The 21842-nt window shown below is 48.2% G+C and overlaps 1 protein-coding gene across 13 annotated transcripts in view; it reads left to right on the forward strand.

Moving 5' to 3' along the window:
* The first annotated feature begins 20 nt into the window (after positions 1-20).
* The window catches only part of RCCD1 (RCC1 domain containing 1), a 32940-nt gene continuing 11118 nt past the window's right edge, over positions 21-21842 (forward strand). For 7 of the 13 annotated variants that reach the window (XM_045452304.1, XM_045452306.1, XM_045452314.1 and 4 more), the window contains exons 1-8: positions 21-519; positions 1716-1926; positions 2017-2413; positions 2572-2693; positions 4898-4996; positions 5326-5493; positions 6007-6036; positions 6629-6714. In XM_045452304.1, coding sequence (XP_045308260.1) covers positions 1746-1926; positions 2017-2413; positions 2572-2693; positions 4898-4996; positions 5326-5493; positions 6007-6036; positions 6629-6714 — 1083 coding nt within the window. In that variant the 5' untranslated portion in view covers positions 21-519; positions 1716-1745. Of the gene's footprint in view, positions 520-1715; positions 1927-2016; positions 2414-2571; positions 2694-4897; positions 4997-5325; positions 5494-5602; positions 6039-6628; positions 7256-21842 lie in introns of those variants that run through there. The other 6 variants (XM_045452305.1, XM_045452307.1, XM_045452308.1 and 3 more) reach the window with 6 other exon arrangements.

The raw sequence follows: 21842 nt of genomic DNA on the forward strand, positions 1-21842 counted from the left end.
CCTCGGGGCATGCTCTTCCCTCCCGGAAAAAAACCCTTAGCTGAAACAGGTGAGGGCAAGAGCTCCCCCACCTGCCGGGGCGGGCAGTCCGCGAGAAGCCTGCTTCCGTTCTGGGAGCCCAGATTGAGGCTCATTGGTTCACATAGATGAGTGACAGGTCCCGAGCCAATGGAAGGTTAAGCTCGCCGAGGCTCCCGCCTAGTACGGCTGCTTCCTGTTGGGCATCGGTCCCGCGCGTGTGGGTGAGCTGCCGCCGTCCCGGAGTGAGGGGAATGACAGGGAGCACGTGTCTCCGCAGTGGCTCCTCGCCAGTTCTTCGACTTGGATTCTGACCCGAGTTCCGCGGCCCCGCGCGTGGCTGCGTAGGGCGGGGCCGTCCGACCCGACCTCTGCCTCGGGCCCGCGCCCACCGGAGGTTACCTCGTTCACACCGAGGGCACAGCGGCCCAGCGCAAGCCCCGGGGCCGGCTTGACGGAACTCGAGTTGGACAGACCGCAGCGCTGACCGCGGCCGGCGAGGTGAGCGCCGCCCCGAACGGGACGTCACCTTCATCGCCGGCGATTGGCCGGGGGAGGCTGCGGCAGCCAATGGGCGCCTCGCTCGGGGCGCGGCTCTTCAAACCTTTCCTCCGCGGCGGCTGTCAGCCGGGTCCTTCCGGGGCCTGGCAAGCCGTTCCTGGACGGCTGCCCTGCTCCCCCGCTTTTCCTCCCTCTAGAGTGCTGGTCGGAAGGAGCTGCCCGAGAGGATGGAGGGCACAGGGTCAGGAACGAGGTCAGAGACTCCCTTGGGTTGGGACTACACGGAAGGGATTAGGAGCCCAGGTCCGGGTCAAGGAGGTTTGGTCGCAGAAGGGACCCAGTAGCTGACTTACAACGCTTGAAAATGTGAAATTCTGATCAGGCCGAGCATGCTGTACGGAAGAAGCGGCATTGCTTTTGTAACCACTGAACTGTGGATTTGTCTCCCCTTTATGTGTGAGCTCCTCGGGGACAGACAGCTGTCTTTCTCATCGGCCCCGAGCAAGGAATCAATAAATGCCTGTAGAACGAATAAATGACTAGGTGAGGTCCAGTTGAAATTATTTTTATATAGGTCCCTGGAAAACCAGTACCACTGGTGTTTTTTAAATCCACTCTAAGTACTGGATTTAATAAACCAATACTTCCCTTGTGCCTATCGTGATATGTGCCAGTACTTAAACCCGTTTTTCCATCTGTTCCACGCAGACGGGGTAGGTACAGACAGCGCCCTTTCCTACCCCTTGCTTTTGTACAACTGAAGAAACGGAATCGGACTCAGAGAGCTTAATTGGCCAAGGACACAGACACGGCCACCTGCAGAGGCAAACGTGTGAACCCTGGAGCTGGTTGTAACCTGCACAGGGCACTGTCTCCCAAGCGCTCCGCTTTGCTCTGGTGGGAGGAGCACAGTGTGGTTGTAAAGGCTACTTTCTCTGGGAGTCTCCTCTGTCAAATGGGGATTCTGGTTCCCAAGATTACACGGGATAACGTGCCTGACACTGGGAATTTGGAGCTGGAGGTGGTCAGATCCTAGGCGAACGTCTAAGGGAGAGGCCACTTAAATACCTGGTGCCCACTCTGGGCGACGCCGAGCTTGCTGGAGTCCAAGGGAGGACAGGGAAAGTGCCTCCATTCTAGGCAGCCCCTGACTCTGGTAGGATTCCTAACCCTGTCCCGCCGCCCACCCCATTCAGGTGGCGGCCAGCAGAGGGCGCCGCCCGAGCATGGCCGAGGAGCGCCGAGGATCCTGGTTCGGCTTCGGTTTCTGCGGCTTCGGGCAGGCGCTGGGCTCGGGGCGCGGGCGCCAGGTGCACAGCCCCGAGCCGCTGCAGACCCCGGGCGAGGGCGAGGGCGCGGACGTCTGCCGCGTGAGCGCGAGCTGGAGCTACACCGCCTTCGTGACCCGTGAGCGTCCCCCCCACCGCGCCCCCCCATCCGGTCACGACCCCGGGTGAGTGGCCTACCCGCTCCCCAGCCCCCTTTCCGTCCCCACAGGTGGAGGCCGGCTAGAGCTGTCGGGCTCCGCGGGCTGCGCGGCGGGCGGCTGCAGGGACGCGTGGGCCTCGGAGGCGCTCCTCGTGGTGCTGCGCGCCGGGCCGGGACGCGGGTCCGGGACGGAGCTGCAGGCCTGGGCGCCGGGTTCGGCGCTGAGCGGAGAGCCCCTGTGGGCCCACACCGTGGGGCCGGAGGCCGAGGGGGAAGACGCACCGGGCGGTGAGCCCCAGGCCGGGGCCCTGCCCCTGTTGCCCGGCGGGCGGGCCTACGTGAGTCCGCGGCCGCCCTTCTACAGCCCTCTGGCCCCCGAGCTGCGGGCGCGCCGGCTGGAGCTGGGCGCCGAGCACGCGTTGCTGCTGGACGAGGCGGGCCAGGTGTTCTCCTGGGGCCAGGGCCGGTGAGTGGGGGGCGTGGCCAGGTGTGGCCCGTGGGCCTCTTGCGGGGGCGGGCGGGGGCAGATAAACGTGGCTCCGCGTGGGAGGTCACCGCGTGGGGGCAAGCCGAGTGTGATTGCGGTGAGGAAGGAGAGACCTGACCGGGGTCTCCCTTGCTCAGGCATGGACAGCTGGGCCACGGGACTCTGGAGGCCGAGCTGGAGCCGAGGCCGCTGGAGGCGCTGCAGGGCGTACCCATGGCTGAGGTGGCTGCAGGGGGCTGGCACTCCGTGTGTGTGAGTGGTAAGTGACCTAGCGCCTCTCCAGACAGACTCGGGGGCTCCAAGGCTCCAAACCTTTCTTCTTTTCGGTGTGGGTGGGTAGCCTAGCCGGGCCTCCTTCCAAGTTCGTCCTGCGTTAATCAGCTCAGTCATTTGGGACTCCTACATGCCTTTCAAATTCAGCCCCTCTCGGGCACCTGGGTGGCTCGGTCCGTTAAGCATCTGACTCTTGATATGGGCTCACGTCATGATCTCAGGGTTTGTGAGATGGTGCCCGGCGTCTGGCTGTGTACTGACAGCGTGGAACCTGCTTGGGATTCTCTTTCTCACTCTCTCCCCCTCTGTCCCTCCCCCCCCACTCCCCCCACCCCCACTGGTACAGGAGTGCATGCTCAAGCACTCTCTCCCAGAAATAAATAAAACACTAAAAAAAAAATTCAGCCCCTCTGCCACAGCCATTACCCACTCACACCGGTACTGTTGCGGTTGTTTTACCTTCTGTTGTTGGCCTCCCACCTCTCCCATCCCTCCGCCTCCAGGCAGGGCTGCCTTCCTAAAACACTGCAAGGGTGCGTGAAGGGGTGAGGGGTCGGCTGAGCCAAGGAGAATGGAGAAGAAAGGCTCAGTGAGTCAGGTGGCCATGACGTGTGGCCCACAGGGGACGGTCAGATGCCCACGGAGGAGGATGAGGGTGGGGAAGGTGAGCCTAGAGTGAGGACCCTCGCTTCGGATTGTAAGTTCGCCGCCCTGGCAGGGCCCCAGCTGCAGCTGATTCCTGGGGTGTTGGGTGGGGCTGGGAGCAGATCTAGTCAAGGGTCTGCATCTGGGGCTCTGGCTGCCACTTACATCTCCGGGGGTCGGGGGCAGCTGTAACAACAACTTATGCCTGCACCTCCCCCCCCCCCCCCCCCCCCCCCCGTAGTCTCATGTAATGGCCCTGGGTTGGCAGCCAGACCTGAAAACTGCTGGGCCAGAGGGAAGAGAAGAGAGGAGCTGGATGGGAAGTCTCACACTTATGGGTCGGAAGGAGCTGGGAGCCTTGTTTCCTAGAGTGTTTGGAGCACAGGTGCTTCAGAGCAGACATCCTTTTGCCTCCTGTGACCTTGGGCAGGGCACTTAACCCGTCCATGCCGCGTGTCTTCTCGTAAATAAAACGGGATGTGGTCATGTAACCCTCTGTAGGGCTGTCACGAGGAGTGAGTGAGTATATTTGAAAAGTGCTTGAAACACTGGCATAGATCGAATGCTTGATAAAAGCGAGCTACAGTCGTTATTGGGTTTTTACAGGAGGGCCATTGCTCCAGCCAACAAACTGTAGTGTTGTGGGAAACGGGGAGGTGAGAGCTTCCAGAAAATGCCTTCCACGGTACCTGGGAGGGGGGAGGGCGGATTAACAAAGGGATGTTAACAAAGGGCTCAGTGGGTTTGAAAGGGAAACGTTGGGAACTTCCAAGGGCACATTTCTGAAGTGTGTGTTGTGGGACGTTCCGTGAAAGGGAAGTTTGTGCAAAATGACCTCCAAAGAAGTCGTGGACCAAAGAAAAGGCCTAGTCCAGCTTGACGAGAAACAGTTTACTTCCGGACGTGTGTGGTGGGCAGCTGCAAGTCCGACCTCACCTCCCACCCCAGCCCTCGAGGCTGGGGAGTCCACGCCGGGGGACCACCTGGAGGAGACTGAGAATAGTTAAGTGTCAGATTCCTTTCCAGAGCAGATCCAAAGACCTTACGCCCCAAGGCTGTTCTTAAGGGCTCTTGTGTGCGTGATCTAAAAAAGAATGTGTCAGGGGCTGTGCTCAAGAAGGCTTCAGGCCACAGGGCTGTTGTCATGGCAGGTTTGTCCAAGATGGTGTTAGTCCAGGGGCGCCTAGGGGGCTCAGTCAAGCGTTTGGCTCCGGTCATGATCTTATGGTTTGTGAGAGGGAGCCCCGCGTTGGGCTCTGCACTGACAATGCGGAGCCTGTTTGGGATTCTCTCTCCCCCTCTCCTTGCCCCTCCCCCACTCGTCTCACTCTAAATAGATAAAAAGAAATAAAAAAGAAAGAAATAAAAGACCAGGAAACTGCTGGGGGCTGAGGGAGGCTCTGCCCGTGCTAACTTGGGCAGGGCAGGCATTTGTTGTCCCCAGGGAGCTAGAGGGTACGAGGGAGTTTGGATGGATTCAGGGGTCCTTGGAGGTTGTGGGGGGTTTACAGTCTATTTGATGGGTCCCCTTTATCTCTTTTTCAGAGACTGGCGATATTTATATCTGGGGCTGGAACGAATCCGGACAGCTGGCCCTGCCCAGCAGGAGCCTGGCAGAGGTTGGCAACACCGCTGCGGGGGAAGGTGAGCGTCAGTTCTGTGTGTGTTTCTGTCAGTCCCGACTCCTGGCCACGTGCTGGCCTGAGACCCCACGGTGCTCAGAAGGGACGCATGACAACGTGGGACCCCAGGCCCTGCTGCAGGACCCTTGGCCCCTAGGGATGGGAGAGCGGTGAGGCTGGTGCGTCAACACCACACTCCCTGCGGACCTGTCGAACCCAGCACGTCCTGGGAGCGGACAGAAGGTGCTCCGTGGCGCTTTTGTGCCAGAGGAGCTAATGTGTGGGTAAGGGGTAGGTCCATGCTCCCTGTGAACCGCCATTATCCTCATCACGCTCCCTGCTTCTCTGAAGCTAGTGGACTGAAGGAAGACGGTTGTGACGTGAGGACAGCTGAGGGTGAGAGTGGAGGCCTGGCCCCCTTCATAGCCATCCAGCCCTTCCCCGCTTTACTGGATCTCCCCCCGGGCACAGATGCAGTCAAGGCCAGCTGTGGATCCCGGCACACAGCAGTGGTGACCAGTGAGTGGGGCTGGGCGGGCTGGGTCACAATGGAGCAGGAAGTCCCTCTTCCCGGTCCCACACCCACTCCGGGAAAGAGTGTGATCACCTTAAACACTGCTATTTTCAGGGTCTTTGACGAGTGCTGAGTAGCTGCCTCACTTCAGTGACTACGGCCCCAGCCCCTGCGGGGTGTCAGCAGTAGGTCCCCAGCCGGCAGGCCCCGAAGGTCCCCCCTCCTAGAGGGAGGCTAGTGTTGGCCTCCTTTGTCTGAGAGCAGGGCCTGCCCAGTCCAGCCTCTAAGACTCCTGAACTCGGTAGCTGTGAGATGTAGCCCCTCAGCTGGCAGAAAGGAAGGTAGACTGGTTCAGCCTGCGTCCTTTACCACCCTGAGTGCCATCACACAGTCGCTAGAGAGTATGTTTTGCTGTGCCCAGCAGAGCTCGTGACACATACAAGGTGCTGGCTGTGGGTTGTGGCGGGCCGTGTAGACAAATGCCTTGTGACAGCCCCTTCCTGTCTTTCTGGTTGTAGGAACGGGGGAGCTCTACACCTGGGGCTGGGGTGAGTAAGGGCTTGCTCGGGTGATGCTTGAGCCAGGGGAAGGGGAAGGGACTGGGAAGGAGAGGGCAGGAGACGACAGCCATGCAGCCGTGAGGAAGCAGGGGCCTCGGCCTGACCACTGGGGAGTCAGGGACTGAACTGTGTATCCCCTTGTCCAGAACCGGCCCAAGCACACCAAAGCTCAGAGACCAGACAGGAGAAAAAGAGACGCTGTTAGTACTTCCCATTTATCTTTCTGAAAAATTGTCTTAAGGGAATAGTTGGGCAGCGTTGATGACCCGTCTGTTGGTCTGCACCAGGCAGAAAAAAAGGTTCCAACAGAAATCTCTGCTCTGAGTATCTGGGGCGAGGAGCAGGCTGCCCGGAAGAGCATCTTGCCCGGAATGGCTGGTGGCAGCTGCCCCCTTGGGGGCCTGGGGGTTCGCCTGGCCCTGAGGACTCTGTGGCCTGGTCTCCTGATCTCCCAGAGCAGACCCCAGCGGAGTGGAGGATTAGACCCAGCACTTTGGTGCATGCGCTGAATTTCCTTCCTGGAGGGGGGCAGCCCCAAGGTCGAGTGGCGAGGATGGCCAAGGGGCTCGTTTCACTTTAGGTAAATACGGACAGCTTGGCCACAGGGACACGAGCAGCTTGGATCGGCCCCGCCGAGTGGAGTATTTTGTAGACAAGCGGCTCCAGGTAAGGGCTGTGAGCTGTGGGCCCTGGAACACCTACGTGTATGCTGTGGAGAAAGCGGAGGGCTGACGGCTCCAGATAAGGGCATAAAAGAAACGTACAGTAAATTCTACAGTTAACATCTGTGAGACTCCCACCCCCGGCAAGGAAGCCAGCAGCCCAGATGCCCGCACCCGCCCCTCCCGCCTCACCTTAGGGCCGCGCCTTCCACTTTGTCCTCATGTTAGAAACACCTGGGAGCTTTGGAAGGGAAGCCCAAGGCCAGCACTGCAGACGCTGTGGGATCAGACCCTCCACGTGGGGAGCCTAGGCTGGGGTAGATTTTAAAGCTCCCCCACCTGACCCAAGGTGACTGAATGTAGGGTGGAGATTGGGAACCACTGGGGGTCATCTTTTGTTACTCCCTCCCCTATTCTCTCTTAGAATTGTATCACCTTTGCGCGTGTCCTTATATGATAGTTTGTCTGCTTTTGAACTTTATGTAAATGGAACCATTCTGCGTATGTTCCTTTGTGTTTTGTTTTTTCATTGAACACAGTATGATCCATCCGTGTGGTGTTCTGTGTGTAGTTCGTTCATTTTTATTGTTAGGCGGGCTTCCATCATGTGAAGCCAACACAGGGCTTGAACAAACCTTGAGATCATGACCTGAGCCAAAATCAAGAGTCAGACACTTCACTGAGCCACCCAGGTGCCCCAAAACTTTTTACCTATTGAACAATGATTGCCTACTCTCCCCTGGAAACTACCATTATACCTTCTTTCTGATTCCGACTAGTCTAAGTACCTCATATAAATGGGATCTTATATATTTTTTTGTCACTAGCTTCTATTACTTAGTATAATATCCTCAAGGTTCATCCATGTTATAGGATATTGCAGGATTTCCTTTTTAGGCAGAAGAATATTCCATCTCATGTACATACCACATTTTGTTTATCCACTCCTCAGTTGATGGTCGCAGGGTTGCGTCTGTGTTTCAGCTGTTATGGATAATGCTGCTATGAACATAGGTGTACAAATAGTTCTTTGGGACTCTGTTTCCGATTCTTTTGGGTGAATACTCAGAAGTGGAATTTCTGGGTCGTATGGTAATTCTCTTTTTAATTTTTTGATAAGCCTACATACTGCTTCCCACAGAGGCTATACCATTTCTTTAACTTTTTTTTTAAGATTTTATATATGTTAATATTTTGAAAAAGAACAAGCTGGAGAGGGGCTGAGAGAGAGAGAAAGGGAGAGAGAGAATCCCAAGTAGGCTCCATGCTGTCAGTGCAGAGCCAGACCCGGGGCTTGAACGCAGGAACCGTGAGATCATGACTTGAGCTGAAACCAGGAGTCGGATGCTTAGCCACCCAGGTGCCCTTAAGATTTTATATATTAAAAAAATTTTTTTAATGTTTATTTTTGAGAGAGAGCATGAATGGGGGAGGGGCAAGGATGGGGGACAGAGGATTGAAGCAGGCTCTGTGCTGACAGTAGCAAGCCCAAAGTGGGACTCGAACTCATGAACCATGAGATCATGACCTGAGCCGAAGTCAGACCCTCAACTGACTGAGCCGCCCAGGTGCCCCAAGATTTTATATATTTTTTAGGGTAATCTCCACTCTCAACGTGGGGCTTGAGCTCACAATCTTGAGATCAAGAGTCGCGCCCTCCGCTGAGTGAGCCAGGAGCCCCGTATCATTTTTAGTTCCTGCAGCAGTGCATGAGCTTCCGATTTTTCCACCTCCTTGCCCGACACTTGTTTTCTGTTGTCCTTGATAATCACCATCCTAATAATGGTGTAAGGTGCGATCTCCTTGTGATACTGATTTGCATTTCCCTAATGATTAGCGATGTGGAGCATCTCATGTGCTTATTGGCCATTCATGTATCTTTGGAAAAAGGTCTATTCAAGTCCTTTGGACATTTTGAATTGCACTATGTGATTTTTGTTGAGTTTTAGGAGTTCCCTATGTATTGTGGATATTAATTCCCCATCAGATATGTGATTTGGAAATATTTTCTCCTGAGGGTTGCTGTTTTACTCTTGTGCATAGGGTCTGGTGATGTAAAAAAAAAAAAAAAAAAAAAAAGTTTTAATTTTCATGAAGTCCAACTTGTTTTCCTTTTGTTGCCTGTGCCTTTGGTGTCCTATTAAAGAAATCATCGCCAAATCCAATGTCCTGAAGCTTTTTTCCTGTGTTTTCTTCCAAGAGTTTTATTGTTTTAGGAGCTGCATTTAGGTCCTTTCTTCATGTTGAGTTAATTTACAGGTCTGGTGTTAGGTAAGGATCCAACTTCGTTCTTTTGCACGTGATTGTCCAGTTTTCCCGGCACCATTTGTTGAAAAGACTGTTCTTTTCCTATGGGCTGGTCTTGGCACCCTTGTCAAAAATCACTTGCAAGGGTTCACTTCCGGGCTCTCTGTTCTGTTCCATCGATCTCTATATCTGTCTTGATGCCAGGGCCACACCGTTGTGATGGCTGTAGCTTTGTGTAGTAGCTTTTGAAATCAGGAAGTATGTCCTCCACTTTTGTTTTTCTATTTCAAGAATGTTTTGGGGGTGGGGTGCCTGGGTGGCTCAGTCGGGTAAGCATCTGAGGATTCTTGATTTCAGCTCGGGTCATGATCTCGTGGTTTGTGGGTTTGAGTCCTGCGTTGGGCTCTGCACTGACCGCATGGAGCCTATTTGGGATTCATATTTTCTCTCTCGCTCTCAAAATAAATTTTTAAAAAGGCGGGGGGAGTGCCTGGGTGGCTCAGTCAGTTAAACGTCTGACACTTGGTTTCAGCTCAGATTGTGATCTCATGGGCTATTTGCTGACAATGCGGAGCCTGTGTGGGATTTTGTCTCTCCTTTCTCTCTGTCCCTCCCTTGCTTGTGCCCCCCTCTCCCAAAATAAACTTTGAAGTGTTTGGGGAGCACCTGGGTGGCTCAGTTGGTTGAGCATCCAACTCTTGATTTTGGCTCAGGTTATGGTCCCAGGGTCATGGGATGGAGCTCTGGGTCAGGCTCTTAAAAAAAAAAAAAAAGGGGGGGGGGAGGAGGAAAAAAGAATTTTTTGACTATTCAGGGTCCCTTCAGGAATGCAGGAATGCATGTGAATATTAGGATGGGTTTTTTTGTTTTTTGTTTTTTTGTCTTCTAAAGTTTATTGGGGCCCCTGGGTGGCTCAGTCAGTTAAGCATCTTTAATTTTTTTTTTTTCAACGTTTATTTATTTTTGGGACAGAGAGAGACAGAGCATGAACGGGGGAGGGTCAGAGAGAGAGGGAGACACAGAATCGGAAACAGGCTCCAGGCTCTGAGCCATCAGCCCAGAGCCCGACGCGGGGCTCGAACTCACGGACCGCGAGATCGTGACCTGGCTGAAGTCGGACGCCCAACCGACTGCGCCACCCAGGCGCCCCAGTTAAGCATCTGACTTCGGCCCAGGTCATGATCTCATGGTCCGTGAGTTCGAGCCCCGCGTCAGGCTCTGTGCAGACAGCTCAGAGCCTGGAGCCTGCTTCGGATTCTGTGTCTCCCTCTCTCTCTACCTCTCCCCTGTTCATTCTCTGTCTATGTCTCAAAAGTAAATAAATGTTAAAAAATAAAATAAAGCTTATGTATTTATTTTGAGAGACAGAGTGCACGTGTATGCACAAGCAGGGGAGGGACTGAGAGAAGGAGGGAGAATCCCAAGCAGGCTCCACACTGTCAGCATAGAGCCAGATGCAGGGCATGAACTCATGAACTGTCAGATCATGATCTGAGCTGCAATGCAGAGTCGGTTGCTCAACTGAGCCACCCAGGCACCTTGGGTTTTCCTATTTCTGCAAAAATGTCACTGGGATTTTGATAGGGATTGTATTGAATCTGTAGATCACTTTTGGTGGTATTGACATGTTTGCGATATTAAATCTTTCCATGAACATGGGCTGTATCTCCGTGTATATATGTCTTTTTAAATTATTTTCAGCAGTGTTTTGTAGTTTTCATTGTACAGGTCTTTTACCTCCTATGTATTCTTTCTGATTTTATTGTAAATGGAATTGTTTTTATAATTTCCTTTTAAGATTGTTCATTGTTTGGGTATAGAAATGCACTTGATTTTTGTGTACAGCTTTGGTATCCTGTTACTCTGCTAAATTCATTTACTCTGATAGTTTCTTTATGGATTCTAGGGTTTTCTATTTAAGATCATATTATCTGCAAACAGATAGTTTTGCTTCTTTTTTTCCAATTTGGATGCCTTTTATTTCTTTTATTGCCTAATGACTCTGACTAGAACCTCCAGTACTGTGTTAAATAGAAGTGGTGAGAGTGGGCATCCTTGCCTTATTCCTGATCTTAAAGGAAAAACTTTATCTTTGACCATTCTGTTTGCTGTGGGTTTCTCATATGCAGCTTTTATTACAGTGGAGATAGTTTCCTTCTTTTCCCTATTTTATTGGGTGCTTTTATCATGAAAGGGTGTCGGATTTTTCAAATGCTCTTCATTGATTGAGATGATCATGTGTTTTTTTTCTTCATTTTGTTCATGTGGTGTAATCATCCATCATCCTTGCATTCCAGGAATAAATCCTACTCGGTCTTGGTGTGTAATCCTTTTTAAATGCTGCTGAATTCTGTTTGCTTGTGTTTTGCTGAGGATTTTTGTGTCAATGTTTAAAAGGGATATTGGTGTGTAGTTTTCTTGTAATGCCTTTGGCTTTGGTGTCACAGTTACGCTGGCTTCCTAGAATGAGTTGGGTAGTGTTCTCCCCGCCCCCACTTCATTTTTTTTTGAAAAAGTTTGAGAAGCATTGGTATTAGTTCATCAAATGTTTGGTGGAATTTACCAGTGAAGCCTTCAGGTCCTGGGCTTCTCTTTGTTGGGTGAGATTTGATTACTGATTTAATGTCCTTACTAGTTATATGTCTATTCAGATTGTCTATTGCTTTGTAATTTAGTCTCAGTACGTTTTGTGTTTCTAGGAATTTGTCCATTTCATGGAGGTTATCCAACTCGTTAGCATACAATTTTTCATAGTATACTCTTCAAATCTTGTTCATTTCTGTAGAATCAGTAGTAATGTCCCCACTTTCATTTCTGATTTTAATAATTTGAGTCTTCTTTTTTTCCTTAGTCCATCTAGCTCAAAGTTTGTCAATATTATTTATGTTTTCAGAGAACCAACTTTTGGTTTTGTTTTTCCCTATTGGTTTCCTTTATGTGTGCTGTAGTCTTTACTATTTTCTTCCCTCTGTGAGCTTTTGCTTTATTTATTTTTATCCTAGTTTAAAGTTAGGTTGTTGACTTCAGATCTTTCTTGTTTTTAAATGTGAGCGTTTATGGCTAGAAGTTTCCCCCTTAACACCACTCTTGCTGCATCCCGTGAGTTTCGACTGTCGTGCTTTCATTTTCATTTGTCTCTGTTTTCTAGTTTGCCCTGTGATTGCCTCTTTGATCCACTGGTTGCTTAAAATGTATGGTTCAATTTCCACAATATTGTGAATTTTCAGTTTTGTTATTGATTTCTAACTTCACCCTGTTGTGGTCAGAGAAGATACTGTATATGGTATCTTTATTTTTCTTAAGTTTTGAATTTAATTCGAGGATAGTCAGCATACGGCGGTATATTAGTTGCAGGTGTACAATATAGTGATTGGGCACTTCCATACGGCACCTGGTGCCCATCGTGATAAGCTCACTCCTTAATGCCTGCTACCTATTTCGCCCATTCCCCCAATCCACGTCTCCTCTGTTAACCATCAGTTCTCTATAGTTTAAAGTCTGTTTTTGGTTTCTTTTTTTTTTTCCTTCCTTAGCTTGTTTTGTTTCTTAAATTCCACGAGTGAAATCATATGGTATTTGTCTTTCTCTGCCTGACTTCACGTCCCATCACATCCTCTAGCTCCATCCATATTGTTGCAAACGTCAAGAGCTCATTCTTTTTCATGGCAGAATAATATTCCACTGTGTATGTACACCACATCTTCTGTATCCATTCATCTGGTTTTTTTTTAATTAAAAAAATTTTTTTAATGCTTATTTCTGAGAGAGAGACAGAGACAGAGGGCAAGTGGGGGAGTGGGGAGAGAGGGAGACAGATACAGAATCGGAAGCAGGCCCCAGGCTCCAAGCTGTCAGCACAGAGCCTGACGCGGGGCTCGAACCCACAAACCGTGAGGTCATGACCTGAGCCGAAGTCGGACGCTCAACCGACTGAGCCACCCAGGCATCCCATCTGTTTGTTGATGGACATGTGGGCTGTTTCCATAATTTGGCTATTGTACATAATGCTGCAGTCAACTTAGGGGTGCATGTATCCCTTTGAATCAATTCGTGTTTTTGTATTTTGGGGGTAAATACCCAGTAGTGTGATTTCTGGATTGTAGGGTAGTGATTTTTTTTTAACTTTTTGGGGACCCCCATACTGTTTTCCAGAGTGGCTGCCCCAGTTTGCGTTCCCACCCACTGTGCACAAGGGTTGGTTCCTTTTTCTCCACATCCTCGCCAACACCTGTTGTTTCTTGTGTTGTTGATTTTAGCCGTTCTGACAGATGTGAGGTGACCTCTCCCTTGTGGCTTTGATTTGCATTTCCCGGACGATGAATCGTGTTGAGCGTCTTTTCATGTGTCTGCTGGCCACATGCATGTCTTCTTTGGAGGTAGGCTGCCTTCTAGTTTTGTTGATTGTTTCCTTCACTGCGCAGAAGGTTTTTTATTTTGATGTAGTCCCGATAGCTTATTTTTACTTCTGCTTTTATTTCCCTTGCCTCAGGAGACCTATCTAGAAAAATGCTGCTACAGCTGATGTCAGAGGAGTTATTGCCTGTGTGCTCTTCTCAAGTTTTTTAAGGGTTTAGGTCTCACATTTAATCCATTAATCCAATCTTTAATCCATTTTTTAAGTTTTTATTTAAGAATTTTTTTTTAATGTCTATTTTTGAGAGGGAGAGACAGAGCACGCGCAGGGGAGGGGCAGAGAGAGGGAGACACAGAATCTGAAACAGGCTCCAGGCTGAGCTGTCATCACAGAGCCTGATGCGGGACTCGAACCCACAAACCGCAAGATCATGACCTGTGCCAAAGTCGGATGCTTAACCGACTGAGCCACCCAGGTGTCCTGAGTTTATTTTTGAGTTTATTTTTGCATGTGGTTTCCAGTTTTCCCAACGCCATTTGTTGACAAGACTTTTTCTTGTTGCACGTGCTTTCCTGCTTTGTCAAGGATTAACAGAGCATGTAATCATAGGTTTATTTCTGGGTTTTCTATTCCGTTCCACTGATCTATGTGTCTATTTTTTTGTGCCAGTACCGTACTGCTTTGATTACTACAGATTTGTAATATAACTTGAAGTCTGTAATTGTGATGCCTCCTGTTGTGATGGCTTTGGCTATTCTGGGTCTTGCGTGGTTCCGTGCCAACTTTAGGATTGCTTATGTTCCGGTTCTGTGAAAAATGCTGTAGGTATTTTGATAGGGATTGCTCCGTAGGAGGTCTTTGCGGCTTAATTTGTGGCCTAACGTATGGTCTGTTGTGGAAAATGTACCATGTGTACGTGAGAAGAATGTGCGTGTTGCTCTGGGGCGGAGTGTTGTGCACGTGTCTGTTAGGTCTATTGGTTTACTATGTGGTGTGAATCCTGTTTCCTTCCTTTGGTCTGGTCTGTCCATTATTGTGAGTGGGGTACTGAAGTTTCCACCTGTTACTGTACAACCATGTCTCCCTTCAGTTCTGTCGGTTTTTGCCTCCTATATTTTGATGGTCTGTCATTAAGTGCATTTTTTCTTGTTGTATGGAGCCTTTTATTAATAATGTCCTTTGTTGACTCCTGTAACGTTTTTTTAATGTTTAGTCTGGAAAGACCGTGAGCGGGGGAGGGGCAGAGAGAAAAGGAGACAGAGGGTCCAAAGCAGGCTCTGCACTGCCAGCAGACAGCCGGACGCAGGGATCGAACTCACAAACCGTGAGCTCGTGACCTGATCTAAAGTCGGATGCTTAACAGACTGAGTCACCCAGACTTCCCCTTTTTTATTTAAAGTGTATTTTGTCGGGGCCCCTGGTGGCTCAGTTGGTTAAGCGTCCAGCTTCGGCTCAGGTCACGATCTCATTGTTTGTGAGTTTGAGCCCGCGTCGGGCTCTGTGCTGGCAGCTTGGAGCCTGGAGCCTGCTTCCGATTCTGGGTCTCCCTCTCTCTCTGTCCCTCCCCCGCTCACATTCTCTCACTCTCTCAAAAATAATTAAACATTTTTTAAAAAGTAAAATAAGCGCATTCGTCTCCCAGATCGTGTAGAAAACAAGATTGGGAGTTATAAACCAAAGGTACAGGAATACTAGCTTTTACGTTAGTTTTCTTTTTTCTTTTTTTAATTTTTTTAATGTTTGTTTATTTTTTGAGACAGAGACGGAGCACAAGCTGGGGAGGGACAGAGAGAGAGGGAGACACAGAATCTGAAACAGGCTCCAGGCTCTAAGCTGTCAGCACAGAGCCAGACATGGGGCTCGAACTCACAGACTACGAGATCATGACCTGAGCTGAAGTCGGACGCTCAACGGACTGAGCCACCCAGGCGCCCCTAATTTTCTTTAAGTGAATTAGTCTCTTAAATTACACAGACAACAAAAAGTACAATTGCAAGCCAGACGCTACAGTAATACGAATTTTTGTCATTGCCTATGTTTACCTTTACTGAGATCTTCGTTTGTTTATATGGCTTCAAGTTACCTAATGTTAAAGACCACGCCTTGTAGGTGATGATTCACTTCTTTCTCTCTTGCTGCTTTTAAGTTTTGCTCTTTGTCTTTTGAAAATGTGACTGTGATGTGTCTTAGCGTGGGTCTTTAAATTCATCCTACTTGGAGTTCATTGAGCTTTCTGGATGTTGATGTTTTTCTTCAAATTTGGGAAGTTTTCAGGCATTATTTCTTCAAATGTTCTTTTTGCCCCTTCCTCTCTTCTCTTTCTGGGACGCCTGTGACCTGCGCCTTGGTCCCTGTGTTGATGTCCCGTAGGTCTCTGAGGCTCTGGTCACCGTTGCCTAGTCATTTTGTTTTCTCCCCCTTCCTCAGCCTCGGTCATTTCCATCGTCGTGTCTTCAATACCTGACTCTAGGCCCTGCCTGCTCAGGTCTGCCTTTGAATCCCTCTCGTGAAGTTTTCATTCGAGTTACTGTGCTTCTCAGCTGCAGAGATTCTTCTTGGTTTCTTTTTAGGTTTTCTGTCTCCTTAATATTTCCATTTCTCTTCACACTTTCATCTTCCTTTAGCTCTTTAAGCACATTTAGATCATTGTTTTATTTACCTATTTATTTTAAAATGTTTACTTTTGAGAGCGACAGCCCAAGCTGGGGAGGGGCAAAGCGAGAGAGAAAGAGGATCCGAAGCCGGCTGTGTGCTAACAGCAAAGAGCTCGATGCAGGATTCAAACTCACGAACCATGGGATCGTGACTTGAGCGGAAGTCGGACGCTCAACCGACTGAGCCACCCAGGTGTCCCTACTTTTTCCTTTGAATGATGGGCCATATTTACCTATTTCTTGGTATACCTTGTGACTTTTTGTTGAGCACTGGACGTGTGAATCCAGTTGTGTGGTAACTCTGGGAATTGGATTCTCCCACTTCCCCAGGGTTTGCTGTATTGTAAGCTGTCTCTGTAGTGAGGATCCCCTGAGGTGTATTACGTCTTTTCTAAACCTTTCCTTGAGCATGCGCAGCGACTTTCTAATTTTTCCCATATATGCGGATATTTGTGAATGTGCTAGTCTTTTAATGTGTGGCTCCTGAAAGGGGAAAAGTGAAAAACGAAGAGGGAACAAAAGGGCACCGGCCCTTTGAATCACCTGCAAGTCCCTTGAACCGGAGTGGGGACAGGCTTGCGACTCTGAGGGGAGGTACCACAATAACGGCTGCCTGCCTCTCTGCCCCCCTGCGATCAGAAGCGGCGACCAGAACACGGACCCCTGGTGTTCCGACGACGGGTGCCTCTCGCCCACCCTGACTGCTGTACGTCGCATGCGGCCGCATCAGGGCATGGTGGGTGGGGAGCCGCTAGTGTGCAAAGCGCCGAAACCGCCCAGAACCGGTCAGTTTTGACCCTCCAAGCCTTCCCCTGGAAGTTGCAAGCCTTCGGCAAACCCGCCTTCCGAAACTGGTGCCTTGGTGCGGAGCCGGGCGCTTTCCTGCCTCTTCCTGGAATCCTCCCTGATGGGTCACGTACGTTTCTGATTTGGGGTCAGAAACCTCGCGTGCGCGGGCACAAGTTCATCTGCGCAATACTCGGGAGCCCTGGGCGGCCGAGGCGTCTCTGCCAGCGGGTCCGGTTCGTCGCGGCCCGGACACCGGGTGGACACGTGGCCGAGGCCGCGTTTCCCCACGTGCTGGCGACGTCGGGCGGCGTCCGTTTCATCTGCCGTTTGGAGTTGTTCTGTCTTCAAGTGGCTGTTGAAGTTTTCCTGCCCTTCTGAAGTTTTCTGTATTGTTCGTAGTGACTCGTTTTCCTCATAAATGTTAGCCGCAAGTCCCTTAATAGTTACGGGTTCAAAATGTCTTCCGCCGCCGTTTTCTCAGGCTCCGGTATCTTTTGATGTTAGCCATCTGTTTTAAACATTCATGTGGTGCTACTCTGTGCCAGGCAATGCTCAGGGTGCTTTACAAATACCTTATTTTGATGAACATGAGTTCTTAATGTGCTCAACTTCATCAGCATTTCCTTTGATGTTAATTTGTGTGTATGTAGGTGATTTAAGAGAATTTTCTGACTGTGGGGGAGGCCTTTAAGATACTTTTTTTCTTGTGGTAAAATATACTTACAGATGGTTAAGTGGTAAATTTTATATTAAGTGTATAATTGAGTGGTATTAAATACGTTCACATTGTTGTCCAACGAGCACCATCCACCTCCAGGGCTTTTTAAAACTCTCTACACAAATTCTATCCCCATTAAACACGAACACCTGGTACCTGCCCCCCACCCCCACCCCCGCAACCATCCTTCTACCTTCTGCCTCCTTTGTATCCTCTTTCCGATGGCTGGCCCTTATCCCCACATCCAGGGACGTGCGATGCCAGCATTGTCCTCTACCTAAGTTCTGTGTGTGTTTGGGTCTGTTTCTAGACCTTCTGATCTGTACCCCATTGCACCACAGAAGCTTTGTGAGGATATTTTGTTCTGATGGGGCTTGTACCCTTCCCCCTCCTGTAGTCCAGCTGTTTCTTAAGTTTTGGAAGTTCTTGATATATTCTGGATACACGTCCTTTATCAGATACACGATTTGCAAATACTCGCTCCTAGTTGGCGGTTTGTCTCTTTGGTCTGTAAGTATCTCATGCAAAGCAAGTCTAAAAGTTCAAGCCCAACTTAACAATTTTTTTTCTTTTATGGATCATGTTTTTGATGTCATAACTAAGAACTTTGCCTGGCCAAATACCATGAGTGTTTTTTCTTCTTCGAAAAGTAGATTTTGTGTTTTGATCTTTGGGGGTTAATTTTTGCCTCAAGAGGAGTGAGGTATAGCTATAGCTCCCTTTTATTGCATAAGAATATCCAATTATTCAACACCCTCTGTTAAAAACACTATCCTATCTTGTCTTTACGCCTTTTTCCAAAACCATTTGACCATATTTGTGTGGGTCATTTTAGACTCGCTGTTCTGTTCACTGACCTATGTTTGTCTTTTCACTCATCAGTAGCACAGGCTAGTCTCAGATGAGATAGGGTGATAGAACCAGCCTCCAGGTTGGTTCTTTTAAAAATCCTTTGGCTGTTCTCGTTGGTGTTTCCATATAAAGTTTAGTGTTAGCTTATCTGCTGGAATTACATGAGCTCTACAGACCATTGGGGAGGACTGCTGTCTCACTTTGCTGAGGATTCCGACCCAAGAACACAGTATGTCTATTGAAACAGGTCTTGTCTCTTTCATCAGTAGTTTGCAGTTTTCAGCATACAGATAACATGTTTTAATTGTACCTAGGTATTTGTTTTGGAGTTCTTTTAAATGCTCTTTTGCAAATTTTAGTTTTAATTGTTGATTACATAGTATGTAGAAATGAGGTTGATTCTGTAGGTAAACCTTGTATCCTATAGCCTTGTGGAACTAATTGGAGCTTTTTGTAGGTAGGTTCCTTGGGATCTACACAACCATGATCCCTGTGAATGAAGATGGTTTCATTTCTTTTTTCCAATCTGTGTGTCACTTATTTCTTCTTGCCTTATCGCACTGGTTAGGAATTCCAGTATACTATTCAATAGGAGGAGTACAAGAACACAGCTTTGCCTTATTTGTAATCTTACGAGGAAAACATCCAGTGGTTAGTTTTATATGTTACCTGTAAGTTGACTCTGGTAGATGCAATTTATCAGGTTAAGGAACTCTCCTATTATTCCTCATTTTCTGGAAAATTTTATCATAAATTTTGTCAAATGCTTTTCCTACATCAATTGATAGGATCACATGGTTTTTTTTGGTTAATATGGTAGATTACACTGGTTTTTAAAAATTATACATAATTCACATACTGTAGATTTCACCCTTTTACTTATTTTAAAAAGTTTATTTTGAGAGAGAGCACGCATGTGCAAGAGGGAGGGGGAGAGACAGAGAGAACCTCAAGTAGGCTCTGCGCTGTCAGCCCCGAGCCCAACACGGGGCTTGATCTCCTGAACCATGAGTCAAGAGTTGGGTGCTTAACTGACGGAGCCACGACATGGTTCAGTGGCTTTTAGTCCCTTCACAGTGTTGTGCAATAACCATCACCACCACAATCGAATTTCAGAACATTTTCATCACCCCCAAAAGAAACCTCTTACCAATTAGTAGTCACTGCCCACTGACCTCTTGTCCCCGGCACCACTAATCGACTTTCTTTTCGTAAGGATTTGCCTCCTCTAGGGGTTTCATATAAATGGAATCCTACAACGTATGGCCTTTTGCGTCAGGCGTCTTTGACTTAGCAGTGTTTTCAAGGTTCATCCATGTTGTAGCATGTATTCCTTTTTTTTTTTTTTTTTTTTTAATTTGAATGTGTGGGAGCGGGAGAGAGAGAGAATCCCAAGCAGGCTCCACAGTGTCAGTGCAGAGCCCAACGTGGGGCTTGGACTCAGAAACCTGAGATCATGACCTGAGTTGAAACCAAGAGACACTTAACCGACTGAGCCAGCCACGTGCCCCACATGGATTCCTTTTTATGCTGCATAATATTCTGGGTGGAGATACTTCATTTTGTTCATCTTTCAACTGATGAACAGTTGAGTGGTTTCCACTTTTTTGCTATGAGGAATAATGTAAACATTTGTGTATGTGTTTTTGTAGGAACATTAAAAAAAATATATCCTGCCACCTTTTTTTAAAGTTTATTTATTTTGAGAGAGCACGAGTGGGGAGGGGCAGAGGGAGAGAGAGAACTCCAATCAGGCTGTCCGTGCAGAGCCCAATGCAAGGCTCCATCCCACAAACTGAGATGGTGACCTGAGGCTGAGTCGGATGCTCAACTGACTGAGCCACCTAGACGCCCCAAACATGTTTCCAACTGGGTATTAATACCTAGGAGTGAAACTTCTGGGTCCTATCTTACATTCCCAAGCCGGCCTTGTCTTGCTGGGGTAAACCCTACTTTGTCATGATGTATTCTTTTATGTTTTTGGATTCAATTTGCTAATATTAAGGATTTTTGTATCTGTTCACAAAGGATATTAGTCTGTGGTTTGTTTCGTGTTTCTGTGGTTTTGGTACCAGAGTCATTCTCATAAAATGAGTGAAAAGTGGTAGGTCTACTGTTTTCTGGAAGAAATTGCATAGAATTGGTGTTCCATCTAATTTAAATGTTTAGTAGAATCCACCAATAATGCTGTCTAGGCCTAGAGTTTTCATTTTCAGGTTTTTAATGATGGGTTAAATTTCTTTGATTGCTATAGAACTATTCTGATTCTTCCTTTTGGGGTGAGTTTGGTAATTTGTGTCTTTCAAGGAATTTATCTGCTTAAGTTGTCAAAATTTCTATGCAGAGAGTTTGTAACTGTCACTCATGATCCCTTTCAGGTTTGTGGAGACTATAGTGATAGCCCTTGGGGTGCCTGGGTGGCTCAGTCGGTCAAGCATCTGACCTCGGCTCGGGTCATGATCTCATGGTTCGTGAGTTCAAGCCCCACATCGGGCTCTGTGCTGACAGGTCAGAGCCTGGAGCCTGCTTTGGATTCTGTGTCTCCCTCTCTCTCTCTGCTCCTCCCCTGCTCATGTTCTTTCTCTCAAAAATAAACATGAAAAAATTTACAGTGATAGCCCTACTTTCATTCCTGATATTAATCTGTTATTTCCTTTCTTTCCTTATCACTAAAAGTTTACTTTTTTTTTTTTTTTTTTTAAGAATCCGTTTTTTATTTATTTTCTCTATATTGCTTTGGTCTTTTCAATTTCATTGCTTCCTGCTCTTATGTTTATTTACTTCCTTTCTCCTTTTCAGGTTATTTTGTTTTTTTTAGTTTCTTAACATAGAAACTCATTGCATTGAGACTTTTCTTCTAAGATAAGCATTTAATACTGTAACATTTCCTCTAGTGCTTTAGCTGTATCTCAAACGTTGATATGTAGTATTTTTTTTCCAGTTTACAATGTCTGCAAATTTCCTTTGAAAATTCCTTTCCTTTCTGTATCATTTAGATGTGTTATCTAATTGCCAAGCATTGGGGCATTTTCTGAGAGTTTGTTATAGTTAAGTTTAATGGAATTAAATTTTTCTTAAGATTTTTTAAAATTCATTTTGAAAGAGGGAGCGTGGGGGGGGGGGGGGGGAGCAAGAGGGAGAGAGAGAGAATCCCAAACAGGTTCCACACTGTCGAACAGTGAGATCATGACCTGAGCCAAAACTAATAGTTGGATGTGTAACCGACTGAGCCACCCAGGTGCTCCCATCATTTAAAGTTTTTAAAAATTTAAGGTTTATGCCCCAGACTATGGTCTATTTTCATGACTGTTCCATATGCACTTTGCAAAAGAACGTTTCTGCTGTTGCTGGATGTTGTTCTACAACTGGGTCCAACCGGTTATTGGTGGGAATCGTTTTCTCTATAGCCTTGACTATTTTTTATCTAGTTCTATCATTACTGAGAAAAGTGAAGTCTAATGGCAGATGTGTCCATTTTTTCCTTTCAGTTCTATCAGTTTTGCTTTGTTATATTTCAA

This window comes from Leopardus geoffroyi, chromosome B3 (assembly GCF_018350155.1).
Source record: "Leopardus geoffroyi isolate Oge1 chromosome B3, O.geoffroyi_Oge1_pat1.0, whole genome shotgun sequence".
NCBI classification, from domain to species: Eukaryota; Metazoa; Chordata; class Mammalia; order Carnivora; family Felidae; genus Leopardus; species Leopardus geoffroyi.